Source organism: Microcaecilia unicolor, chromosome 7 (genome assembly GCF_901765095.1).
Source record: "Microcaecilia unicolor chromosome 7, aMicUni1.1, whole genome shotgun sequence".
NCBI classification, from domain to species: Eukaryota; Metazoa; Chordata; class Amphibia; order Gymnophiona; family Siphonopidae; genus Microcaecilia; species Microcaecilia unicolor.
The window spans coordinates 103,222,775-103,236,499 of NC_044037.1; the positions used below are offsets into that span (position 1 = coordinate 103,222,775).

A 13,725-nucleotide genomic window follows, 5' to 3' on the forward strand; every position below is an offset into this window, starting at 1 on the left:
ATATTATCTACCCATGAAGTGTTTGCCAGACAAAGATGCATGATATCATATTCTAGACGGGCCAATTTATCTGAAGTGCTATGTCATCCTGATGTTAGAACAGGCATTCATTACAACAAAGAAGAAACGTTTGGTCATAAGAAATGCGGTGAATGTGTCATGTGTGCAGTGATGGAGGAAACTAACAAATTTGGGGATAAAGCAAAACAGGATTGGTTTTATTTGAAAGGGGAGACTTCCTGTACATCAAAAGCAGTGATTTATATGATTACATGTCCATGTGGTTTGCGATATATAGGACAGACGAAACGGATGTTTAAAATCAGACTTTCTGAACACAAGCATGCTATTCAGTCCAGAAAAGTTCATATGCCTCTGGCTAAACATTGTGTAGATTATAATCATGAATTTAAACAACTGCGATGTTTAGTAATAGAACAGCTCATAAACAACAACAGAAGAGGCGATGTTTCGCGTGTCCTGCATCAAAAAGAACAGAAATGGATTTATCATTTACAAACTATCCATCCTAATGGATTAAATGGACCGATGGAATGGGAAGCATTTTTCTAAGTAAAGAAGGATTCCCATTCACACATTTAGATTTTTTAGTATAATAATTTTCAGTTTATAGATTTTATTATGAATCTGCAATTTGAACATTTTTTGAACATTTTCAACACTATCCCTTTAAATCTTCTGAGAATAGCGGCGTGTCATTTGAAATTGAGTAGTTCCGCTTGACGATTGGATATGAGAGTCAGTGACGCAATACCTGTGGGGTGGAGTTATAGCGTTGGCGTCCTATATTAACATCCGCCATTTTCTGATCCATTGTTCGCGATGGATTGAAAGGAAACAAACTTTTTTGTTTTTTTGACATTTCTCCTGATGAAGATTGCGAAACGGTGGGGTCCCTTGCTGTCGGGAAAGTTTGTAAGACACTGCGAGTGAGAAAAATACTTTTTTAGTATCACCCACATTGTAAAGATTCAACTTTATAACCGGAGTAATGTGTGACTGAAAGCAATGAACCAGCTATTTGGAATTCTTAACTGTTGACATCGTGGAATCAGGTCACTCTGGCTTCAGAAGAGGCAAAAAATCTACGTCTCAAGATAAGTGATTGCTTTTGAGTGCTGGAATTGATTCTAATCGATTAGTCTACTATGTAACTGTGTTTCATTTAAAAAAAAAATTTTCAATTCACACTATCAAGAGGTTTATGAAGTGATTACATAAATTCTTTACTTCCATTTAATACTCTCTGTAGTGATGTGCATTTACTTTGACATATAAATTAAAATACCCCGCTTTCCGTTTTTTGTTCACAGTATCTTTTTCTCCCCAAGATAGGGAGTTTTTTAGTTATCTGTGGGTTTTTTCGGAAGGCTGGAGGAGCCTATGATGCTGGCCAATTCAGTGGAGTCCTAATTAATGGTTCCCTGGGCTATTGAGGCTACTTTATAAACTATTTGCTATAGATCATAGTTCTGCACTTACCTACAGAGTGTATAGCAGGAGTGAATCTTTGTGTTTTGTTATACATTATTGCACTCCAGACAATTTAAGATTTTGTGATTATATAAGTCATGATGGAAAAATTGTAAGCCACATTGAGCCTGCAAATAGGTGGGAAAATGTGGGATACAAATGCAATAAATAAATAAATAAACAATATTTATTAACAATACAAGATAATAATACATCTTCATTACCAAAAGAAAAACAGACATTTTTACTGAAAAAAAATATATATACACTCACACACATAGGAAAATGCCAGCAACCAACTCTGGAATGTAGCACCCTCTCCTATATACTGAGCTGGACAACACAATGAACAAAAAATGCCAAAAGACATAAATATGTGCTACAAGCCAATCAATGGCTATGCTCCCCATCCACAGCCAATAGTTTCAAAGAACATGGTGTACTGTACAAACTGCTCCATTCAACTTTCTTATTTAGCCCTATAGTCTTCCATTTAAAAAATCATTTGTTCTCTAAGAAACACTCAAGTAATATCCCCAGCTGGGGGCAAAGTAACCATACCCAGAACCATGAAACGCAAATCTTGTACTGTAAGTTTTTCATGAGGAATTCTAAATTTAATCTTACATAGAGCTCCTTTTACAAAGCTGCGCTAGCAATTCCCACACAGTAAATGTGACGAAGTCCATAGGAACTGAATGGGTTTCGTCGCATTTGCCGTACCAGAATCACTAGCTCGGCTTTGTAAAAGGAGCCCATGGTGTTTGTCCGATATAATACAAATCACAGGGACAATTAATACAGTATTCCCCTCATTCTGCAATCTTGCATGCACAATGTTATGCTTAGCATGCAAAATTGAGCTGCAGGTTATAGAGTACCTATAGTTATGCACAAAAGTGAACTGACAAATTAGCTGCTAACTGGCACTAACAACCAATTATTGGTGAAAAATGGAGTTAAATGACACTAATTGGCACCAATTTGCAGTTACATGCGTAACTGCACTTACTCTGCATTCTATAACCTTTAGTATGCAAATTCTGTAGCATGTAAATGCAAGGGGGCATGTGGATGTGGGAGAGGCATGGGCACGGGGGTGGGGTGGGGGGGCAGGACGTGCCCAGCACTTTTGTGCTAAGGTTATAGAATACTGACGGTTATGTGCATGGTGTAAGTGGTCGTGCTAAATATTGACATGTAACTGAAACTTATGCTAGCATTCTATAATGGCAATTAGAATTTGTGTTTAGCACGCAGCATCCTAGCAATAACTATATTCAATTCTATAAATGGCGCCCAAAAAAGCGCTACTCTATAAGCCACACTTAAAGTTAGGCGTGGTTTATAGAATAGCTCTTACACCTGGGGCTTATGCCTAACTTTAAGCGTGGCCATTTGTACCAACTGAAACATGGTGCAAATGTACACACCTAAATTGGGCGCATATCCCCCATGTTCTATAACAATGTACATAAATGCTAGGAACGCCCCATTCTACCCATGACCTTCCCATTTCCAAACCCCTCTTTTTACTTGCGTGTAAAATTTAGGTGTGTAAGTTTCAATTAAATCTAATTGGTGACAATAATTGCTGGTTATAAGCCAATTATTAGTGCTAATTAGCTCCTTATTCAATTAAATTGTGCATGCGATTTTTGGCAGCTTTATAGAATTAGGGAGTATATGACTTGCACTGTGTCACAATCTGATAGATGATTCAAATAAACCAGCCATTGAGCAGATGGACAGATCACATAGTCTGTTTCAATTTCAGTAATATTTGTTATTGTTCTAGTTGTGACGGTAATGTTAATTTGTTTGATTTCCTTAAGTCTGGATTGATATTAATTTTTTCCTTGGGCTAGAGTTGATATATTGGTTATTTCCCCAAATTATGTTTTGTATTCCTTATGAATATTCAATAGAAAGAGCCTGAAAATCTGACTGGTTTGCAGCCCGTCAGGCTTGCAGTTTCACATCCTTGGTAGAGAGGTGGCACTTACTTGGACTTACTTAATATATTTTTTATTAGCTTTCGAAGGTAGCCCTTCTTTGTCAGATCAGAAATAAGCAAATATTGATAGATGACAGTATATATAAGTGAAACATCAAAGTATTTCAGTGACAGTCTAACAGGGGGAGGGTGGGGGGGTTAGGTGAGAGACAGGGGACAGGGAGATATGCATGGTGATAAGAGGGTGACAAGGCAGTAGTATATACTGTGCAGTCCTATATAAATGTTTTAATAGAGTAGCAGCACTGGGGTTTTAGGTCCTGGTGTGATATTTGCAGTGTTGCCATTTCAGAGGTAGGGCTGATGCTGTGTGAGCACTGCGAGTTGGTATTTACATCTTATGGCAGGTTTTCTATACACTGTAATTCCTAAGTGCTAATGGAAGGAGTTTGTAAACAGGGCCAGTGCTACTATTTGGCAAAGTAGGTGGTCACCTAAAGCACCAAACTTTGGGGGCTGGGGGTTGACAGTAAGTGCACATGCACCCTCCCCAAAGCCCATACAGTGGCGACCTCTGCTTTATTTGTCCCCAGTCAGGGCGACTAGGCAAGGAAGTCCAGTCTGGTATCACCTCCTGCCCCTCTGCCTTCTAGATTTCCTCTCTATTTCTGTGTCCTCCAGCCCTCCACTACCACTGTCATGCTGCTGTCAGATCTCTGTGGAAGTTGCAGTATCAACAGTGGCCGTAAAACAGAAAGGAAACGAAGCACAGGGCCTTCAATCCCATGTGCACTGTGAATGCTTAGCCATATTCTGTCTCCATGCAAAACAGGAAGTCTGCGTCAGAGAGGGTGAAACGTGACTAGGCATTCAGTGTGCACATGGATACAAAGGCCCCACACTGCACTTTGTATGTTTCATGGCCATTGTCGCTGCCACAGCTCAAGGGCAGATATGACAGTGGTGGTGGTAAATTATGGGTGGAAGATGCTGAATAGGGTGGTAGGGGATATAAGAATGAAGGTTTGCATAGAGCACCTAATATTCTTTCACTAGCCTTGTTTGTGAGCTTTTAGAAGGGTGTCAAGAGAATGTGAATGTTTTTGTATGGTGAGTAATCAGGGAAACTATCCTAGTTCAGCCCAGCCAGCCAGCCAGCCAATTTTTCAGAGACTACAAGGCTGGTGTACAGAAGATTTTTTTGTGGTTAAGCAGCCATTTTTTTGCAATATTTAACAACAAATATAAATGAGCACCTAGTTTATCTGTGTCCAGAAGTAAATATCACAAAAATTCTTACAGTCAGGAACATTTCTAGCCATGGAAATGTGCAAGTAAAAAATAAATTGTCTCTTCTTCATGTAGTACCAGGCGATACTTAAAGGGTCCACATAGCCCTCATCAGAGGCCTTAATTCCCTTATGAGCCAGTGCGCCCCTGAACCTCCCCTCATCCATGTGTTTTGCACCCACAGCTATGTGAGCATGTTTATCTTCAGTATATTGTATTTAAAGCCTTAAGATGCAAACTGTTTCCTGCTTTGGTCCTGTACTTTTATACTCATAGGTTAAATGTTGCATGCAACCTCTTCTCTGTAGTCTCCTTGTGACCTGCTTTGCTCATAAATTAGCCGGGTGTAACCTTTGACCCTATTGGTCAATTCCAGAGCCTCTAGCACCTTGAGTTGTCTGTGTGTATGTCACATCACATCCGGTGAGTTCACCAAAAGGGGTGGGGCTTGGGTGGATCCTCGATTCTGATTGGCTGCCCCAACTGGGAGTTGACCACCTGTCAAAAATATGCCGGTGAGGTATCCTACTACTAGTATCATAATTCCTAATGGACAAATTAATAAGATTAGACATGTATCCTGGCACCTGTCTATGAAGAATGAAAAATATTAACAAACACAATTTAAAAATAGTGCGTGGCTCAACAGGGAGCCAATGCAATTTCATCAACAGTAGTGTGAATCTATCATACTTCAAAGCCCTACATATCAAATGTACCACCATATTCTGCAGTGTTTGAAGCCTTGACTCTTCCCCCTATCTTTCAGTATATCCTTAATGAATATTCATGCAATATATTTGCACACACTGCCTCTATTGTATTAGAGATGTCCTGAAAACCTGATTGGTTTGTGGCCCTTCAGAATAGTAGTTTCACAACCTCAGCCTAGGGTGCCTATTGGTACCCTTGCATCAGCCCAGCTGCCCTCTCTCCTCCCCATTATTTAATGTAAGGTGCCCTAGAGGAGCGGAGCAGAGCGTCTCCTTTGCTTAGACAGTGCATTGGTTACCAATGCAGGAAAGGTGTGTTTTTAAATTGCTTTCAATGATTTTTAAGGCTATGCATGTGGTAATCAACCACAGTAGCTGGAAACTTGATTAGGGCAGTATTGCCTATATGTCTTCTTCGGCCCTCATCTAGAGCTCTTTTGGCGCTTCCTAATACAACTGTTATGAGAAAAGAGGTATAGAGACAGAGGACATTTAAGGTAAAGGCTGGGTTGGAGTGGAATAATTTGCCTGATGAACTTAGGGGGGATGAGTCAAGCTTGCAGTTTAGGAAAGCAGTGAAAGCGCTGCTGTTTCCTTGATGTTATGTTTTTAATGTTTTATGATTGTACACCATCTTAATTGGCATTTTGTGATGCAGAGGAGAGGGTATATACATTTTTATATATAATAATCTGCTCGCTAGGGGACTTTCATCCCTTGATCTCTCTGCATTAGTCCTTTCAATTACTCTTTCTCTCTTTTATTCTGTCAGGAACTCCCACAATACAAGAAGCACTTGGAAGTGACTTTCCACTCAGGTAAGCAACACAGTGATTGAGAGGGGAAGGACTCGGACATATGTTTCCAACTCTCCTGAATGTTTTATCTCATGATCTCTTTCTTTTTTTCTTTACTGATATTAAAATAACACAGCTTACAGGTTTTCCCATTTAAAAAAATTAACAAGTGTGTGTCAAAACACTAATAAATCCTTTTATTAAAATGTGTTAAATTTTGCAGTTACCACATCTTAACTCAAGAAATTATCAAGTAGTAAGTGCAAATATAAGGTGGCACCTATTGGGGGCGTGTTCAGCATTTCTTTTGCAGGTCACATGTTAAAATGTCCATTAGCATGTGCTACCCTGGTTGCAACTAGGAGGCATTAAATGGACCTGCGCTAACTGCAAAATTGTCAGTTAATGTGCAGGAATTGCCACACTAACTGCAATATACTCCCCACACCCATTCTCCACCCTGCCTAGTTCTGCCTTTAACACAAAATGCCCTTAATAAGCTAATTAGCATGTGTTAATTGTAAAAATAATGTAAAAGAAGTTATCACATTTCTGCAATAGCGGTTAATGAGTGCCAATTTGCGTGTTAACCCCCTAATTCTATAAACTTGGGCGCCCAATTATGAGACTAGCACATAAAATTGTATGTGCAAGTTATAGAATAGCGCCTAACTTAATTGTTTAAGTGGGCACTAATTTAAAGGGATGGGACTTGATGTACTGCCTTTCTATGGTTACAATCAAAGTGGTTTACATATTATATACAGGTGCTTATTTGTACCTGGGGCAATGGAGGGTTAAGTGACTTGTCCAGATTCACATGGAGCTGCAGTGGGAATCAAACCCAGTTCCCCAGGATCAAAGCCTATTGCACTAAGCACTAGCCTACTCCTCAACTGCTGCACTAACCACTATGCTGCTCCTAACTGCCAATAATGACCCTTAAGTGGCATTAATTATTTATTTTATTTATTTGAGTATTTGTATCCCACATTTTCCCACCTATTTGCAGGCTCAATGTGGCTTACATAGTACCGTGATGGCGATCGCCAATTACGGTATGACAATTACAGAGTGATATTGTGTTAAAGATCATGTGTGACAGACACATTAGGGAATCAAGGAGGAAGAGTTAAGTTATGTCCATTTCGAGTATTAGTTTCGTTGTGTTGCAGGGTTCAGGCATTTAAGTTGAATCATTAGGGTATGCCTTTTTGAACAAGTTAGTTTTTAATAATTTCTGGAAGTTTGATGGGTCATGCATTGTTTTCACGGTGCTTGGTAATGCGTTTCATAGTTGTGTGCTTATCTAGGAGAAGTTGGATGCCTAGGTTGATTTATATTTGAGTCCTTTGCAGCTTGGGTGGTGGAGATTTAGGTATGTTCATGTTGATCTTTTTGTGTTTCGGGTTGGTAAATCTATGAGGTCTGTCATGTATCCCAGTGCCTCACCGTAGATGATTTTATGAACCAGAGTGCAGATTTTGAATGCTGTGCAGTCTTTGATTGGGAGTCAGTGCAGTTTTTCTCATAGGGGTTTGGCGCTTTCGAATCTCGTTTTTCCAAATATAAGTCTAGCTGTGGTGTTTTAAGCAGTTTGGAGTTTCTTTATGATTTGTTCTTTGCATCCCGCATAGATTCCATTGCAGTAGTCTAGGTGGCTTATTACCATTGATTGTACCAAGTTGCGGAATATCTCACTCGGGAAGAAAGGTTTTACTCGTTTGAGTTTCCACATTGAGTGGAACATTTTCTTTGTTGAGTTTTCGCTTGGCTTTCTAGCGTGAGGTTTCGGTAGATTGTGACTCCGAGAATTTTCAGGCTGTCTGAAACAGGAAAGGTGTAATCTGTGGTGTTTATATTGGTGGGTTTGTTCATTTTATATTGGGATGAGAGGATGAGACAGTGTGTTTTTTCTGCATTGAGTTTTAGTTGAAATGTATCCGCCCATGAGTTCATGATTTGCAGGCTGAGTTTGATTTTGTTGGTGATTTCTGTTAGATCACATTTGTAAGGGATGTATATCATGATATCATCTGCGTAAATGTAAGGGTTAAGGCCTTGGTTGGATAAGAATTTGGCTAGTGGGGTCATCATTAAGTTGAAAAGGGTCGGTGATAGTGGTGAACCTTGGGGTACTCCACATTCTGTTTTCCATGGTGATGATATGTTCGAATTTGATATCACTTGGTAAGTTCTTGTGGTTAGGAAACCCTTGATCCAACTAAGTACATTTCCACCAATCCCGAAAGTATTCTAGGATGTTTAATAATATTTTATGGTTTACCATGTCGAACACACTTGACATGTTGAATTGTAGGAGAAGTATGCTTTTACCAGTTGTAATTTCTTGTTTGAATTTGGTTAGGAGAATAATTAGTACTGTTTCGGTGCTGTGGTTGGAATGAAATCCTGATTGTGATTCGTGTAGTATTGAGAATTTGTTTAAGTAATCGGTAAGTTGCTTGGTTACCATGCTTTCCAACAGTTTGACTATCAGTGGGATAGATGCTACCAGGCGGTAGTTGGTTAGTTCATCTTTTTTCTTTGTATCTTTTGGTATTGGGGTGAGTAGGCTGTTGCCTTTTTCGTTAGGGAAGAGTCCATGTTGCAGCATGTAATTTAGGTGGGATGTAAGGTCTGCTATGAAGTGCTGAGGGGCGGATTTTATTAGGTAGCTGGGGCATGTGTCCAATTTACAATTAGTCTTGGCGAATCTGGTGATCGCTTGGGTGACAGTTTCATCGGTAAGGAGAGCGAAGTTTGTCCAGGTTCGGTCTGCTGGGTATTATCTGAGGATTGGGTCCAGACCTTCAATGAATTTTTTGATGTCGGTGGTGTTCTGTGGTAGCGTGTTGCGTAGGTTTACAATTTTCTCGTTGAAGTATTTAGCAAGATTGTCTGCAGATGGGGTATCTGTGTTGGTCGTGGTGACCAATGTGGTGTCTAGTAATTTGTTCATGAGTTGAAATAGTTTTTTCGTGTCTTTGTAGTCTGGCCTTATTTTGGTTTTGTAATATGACCTTTTGATTTGTCTTATTGCATATTTGTATTTTCTTTGAGTCTGTTTCCATGCTTTGAGTGTGTGTGCATCAGTTTGCAATTATGTGTGTATCTGCAATTAGGCTCTGTTCCATAAACTTACTGGCCGATATTCAAAGCAATTTCTTCCCGCTTAAATTGCCTTTTGCTGCCTAACCCTCCCCCCCCCCCCCCCAATATTCAGCAGCACTAAAGCAGGCAGTGCCACTGAATATCACCTCTGACTACTGCAGAAAATAAAGGGCAGGTCAGGGGTGGTACAGGGGGGTGTTAGGGAGGAGCCCAGGGTTATATGGGTGTCAGCAATATTCAGTGCTGGCACTTGTATAGGTAAGCAGCCTAATTTAGGACAGCTTAGTTATGTGGGTGCTGGCACCAGTGGCGTAGCCAGACTTGACATTTTGGGTGGGCTCAGAGCTAATATGGGTGGTCACTATGTATATAGGTATGAGTAGTATAAATTAAAGTGCACTTGGTGGATCTTTTACTAAGTGGTGGTAGCCGCAAAGTGCGCCTATTGCGCATGGAAACAGCTGTCCTGCATCAACATAAACCTCTTCCATAAAAGTGGGTAGCAGAAGCATAATAAAGTAACCTTCTTACTAAAGCTTTGCAGCCCCAAACCCCACAATCTAGATCAGTGGCTGGGACACACCCAACAGATATGTTCATTTAGGCAACACACTGAACACTGCAGTCTGTGACAGAATCAAAAAAGAGCCCAAATATCATTTAGTAAAAAAAAAAAGGTTGCAAGGAAAATATAAAACTCTCAATTCAATAATCATTTCAATAACCATTCATTTACACAAATTAATACATTTAAAATTTTCACAAATGTTAACATATCAAAAACCACATGAAGGAAAGTTCAAACATATGCAAAATCGTATTGTCAACATCAAGATTTTTTTCCTCCTACTGTAGCATACAGAATATAACTAGAATGTTTCCTCTTACAGCTTTACATTAAAAACAATGTATTCAAATTCTGGGAGCACCTCAGTAATAGCAACACAAAATTCCTTCACTGTCAGGTACTTTGCGAAGCAACACTAAATCCTGCAAAGAAGCTTCTCAGAGCCTATATTACAATCCTTATCACCAATTCTGAACATGAATACCAATAACAGTACCTTTAAAAAGGTAGCAGTGAATATACACAACAGCAATATGTGTTCCATTGGAAAAGCTAGACAAGTCAAACTCCTAGATCCCCCATACAAACTATATGCCATACCAGCAGAATCTCTCACCTCAGTCACATGCAACTCTCATCAATTACAGAATAAAGGACCAAAAATTTGAAATTGTCCTGTATATGGCATCAGCCCTGCCCTATCCTAGCCTTCCCTACCCCCCCTATCCATCCCTATAGCCCAGAATCAACCATAACCTGTAACATCTGTACACGCAAGGGACATAAGATTTCTTGATGAAATCAAGGACAGCTTCATGGAACAGCTAGTTCAGGAGCCGACAAGAGAAGGAAAAATACTAGACTTAGTCCTTAGTGGTGCTCATGATCTAGTGCAGGGGGTAACGATACGAGGGCCGCTTGATAACAGTGATCATAATATGATCGGTTTTGATATTGGCATTGAAGGAAGTGAAACTAGGAAATCAAGTACGCTAGCGTTTAACTATAGAAAAGGTGATTACGACAAAATGAGAAAAATGGTGAAAAAAAGACTGAAAGGAGCAGCTCGCAGAGTAAAAAACTTGCATCAGGCGTGGATGCTGTTTAAAAACACCATCCTGGAGGTTCAGGACAAATATATTCCACGTATTAGAAAAAAGGGAAAAAAGACTAAACGTCAGCCGGCGTGGCTAAACAGTAAGATAAAGGAAATCATTAGAGCCAAAAAACAATCCTTCAGAAAGTGGAGAAGAGAACCAACTGAAAGTAACAGGATAGATCATAAGGAATGCCAAGCCAAATGCAAAGCGGAGATAAGGAGGGCAAAAAAGGACTTTGAGAAGAAATTAGCGTTGGAAGCAAAAATACATAGTAAAAACTTTTTTAGATACATTAAAAGCAGGAAACCGGCCAAAGAGTCGGTTGGGCCGCTGGACGAAAATGGTGTTAAAGGGGCGATCAAGGAGGACAAAGCCGTAGCGGAGAAATTAAATGAATTCTTTGCTTCGGTCTTCACCGAGGAGGATTTGGGGGGGACACCGGTGCCGGAAAGAATATTTGAAGCGGGGGAGTCGGAGAAACTAAACAAATTCTCTGTAACCTTGGAGGATGTAATGGGTCAGTTCAGCAAGCTGAAGAGTAGTAAATCACCGGGACCTGATGGTATTCATCCCAGAGTATTAATAGAACTAAAAAATGAACTTGCGGAGCTACTGTTAGAAATATGCAATCTGTCCCTAAAATCGAGTGTAATACCGGAAGACTGGAGGGTAGCCAATGTTACTCCGATTTTTAAGAAAGGTTCCAGAGGAGATCCGGGAAATTATAGACCGGTGAGTCTGACGTCGGTGCCGGGCAAGATGGTGGAGGCTATTATTAAGAATAAAATTGCAGAGCATATACAAAAACATGGACTGATGAGACAAAGTCAGCACGGATTTAGTGAAGGGAAGTCTTGCCTCACCAATCTAATGCATTTTTTTGAGGGGGTAAGCAAACATGTGGACAATGGGGAGCCGGTTGATATTGTATATCTGGATTTTCAGAAGGCGTTTGACAAAGTGCCGCACGAAAGACTCCTGAAGAAATTGCAGAGTCATGGAATCGGAGGTAGGGTATTATTATGGATTAAGAACTGGTTGAAAGATAGGAAGCAGAGAGTAGGATTGCGTGGCCAGTATTCTCAGTGGAGGAGGGTAGTTAGTGGGGTCCCGCAGGGGTCTGTGCTGGGTCCGTTGCTTTTTAATGTATTTATAAATGACCTAGAGATGGGAATAACTAGTGAGGTAATTAAATTCGCCGATGACACAAAATTATTCAGGGTCGTCAAGTCGCAGGAGGAATGTGAACGATTACAGGAGGACCTTGCGAGACTGGGAGAATGGGCGTGCAAGTGGCAGATGAAGTTCAATGTTGACAAGTGCAAAGTGATGCATGTGGGTAAGAGGAACCCGAATTATAGCTACGTCTTGCAAGGTTCCGCGTTAGGAGTTACGGATCAAGAAAGGGATCTGGGTGTCGTCGTCGATGATACGCTGAAACCTTCTGCTCAGTGTGCTGCTGCGGCTAGGAAAGCGAATAGAATGTTGGGTGTTATTAGGAAGGGTATGGAGTCCAGGTGTGCGGATGTTATAATGCCGTTGTATCGCTCCATGGTGCGACCGCACCTGGAGTATTGTGTTCAGTACTGGTCTCCGTATCTCAAAAAAGATATAGTAGAATTGGAAAAGGTACAGCGAAGGGCGACGAAAATGATAGTGGGGATGGGACGACTTTCCTATGAAGAGAGGCTGAGAAGGCTAGGGCTTTTCAGCTTGGAGAAGAGACGGCTGAGGGGAGATATGATAGAAGTGTATAAAATAATGAGTGGAATGGATCGGGTGGATGTGAAGCGACTGTTCACGCTATCCAAAAATACTAGGACTAGAGGGCATGAGTTGAAGCTACAGTGTGGTAAATTTAAAACGAATCGGAGAAAATTTTTCTTCACCCAACGTGTAATTAGACTCTGGAATTCATTGCCGGAGAACGTGGTACGGGCGGTTAGCTTGACGGAGTTTAAAAAGGGGTTGGATAGATTCCTAAAGGACAAGTCCATAGACCGCTATTAAATGGACTGAAAAAATTCCTCATTTTTAGGTATAACTTGTCTGGAATGTTTTTACGTTTGGGGAGCGTGCCAGGTGCCCTTGACCTGGATTGGCCACTGTCGGTGACAGGATGCTGGGCTAGATGGACCTTTGGTCTTTCCCAGTATGGCACTACTTATGTACTTATGTACTTATGTACTTAACCTTCCCTACTTGTAGCCTGACATCAGTCCTACCTTATCCTTTATATGTCCCCCATATTCTGGCATCTCTCTTGCCCTTCCCAATCTCGCCACCACACACACACACACCCTAATGCTTACCATCATTAAATATAAAACTTTTTTCTTTTTTACATCCTGGGCAGAGCCCACCCTCACCCAGAAACCCACCAACATTAAACATAAAACATTTTATTACCTGAGCACTGTAAAAGCATCCCCACCGAAATACCCACCAACATTTTGCCTGGGTAGTACAGAGCCCACCCCCATCACATAAATTTAAACATTTTTTTCTTTTCTCTCTCTTTTTTGTTCTTAACCTGGGCTTGAGCTTCCTACAGACTGAGGTAAAGGTCTACTGCTCCTGAACACCTGATGGGTGTGCAAACTGTGCTGCTGGAGGCCCAAGTTTGCAGTGCCTGTTGATCAGTGCTGGCCCTGCTGGGAAAATTATTCTGGGTCCTCCACTCATGATCCCA

At 40.7% G+C, this 13,725-nt stretch overlaps 1 protein-coding gene across 1 annotated transcript in view; it reads left to right on the top strand.

Moving 5' to 3' along the window:
- Window positions 1–13,725, top strand: part of GDPD3 (glycerophosphodiester phosphodiesterase domain containing 3) — a 109,117-nt gene that overhangs the window by 42,136 nt on the left and 53,256 nt on the right. The window contains exon 4 of the mRNA XM_030210068.1: window positions 6,227–6,272. Coding sequence (XP_030065928.1) covers window positions 6,227–6,272 — 46 coding nt within the window. The remainder of the gene's footprint in view (window positions 1–6,226; window positions 6,273–13,725) is intronic.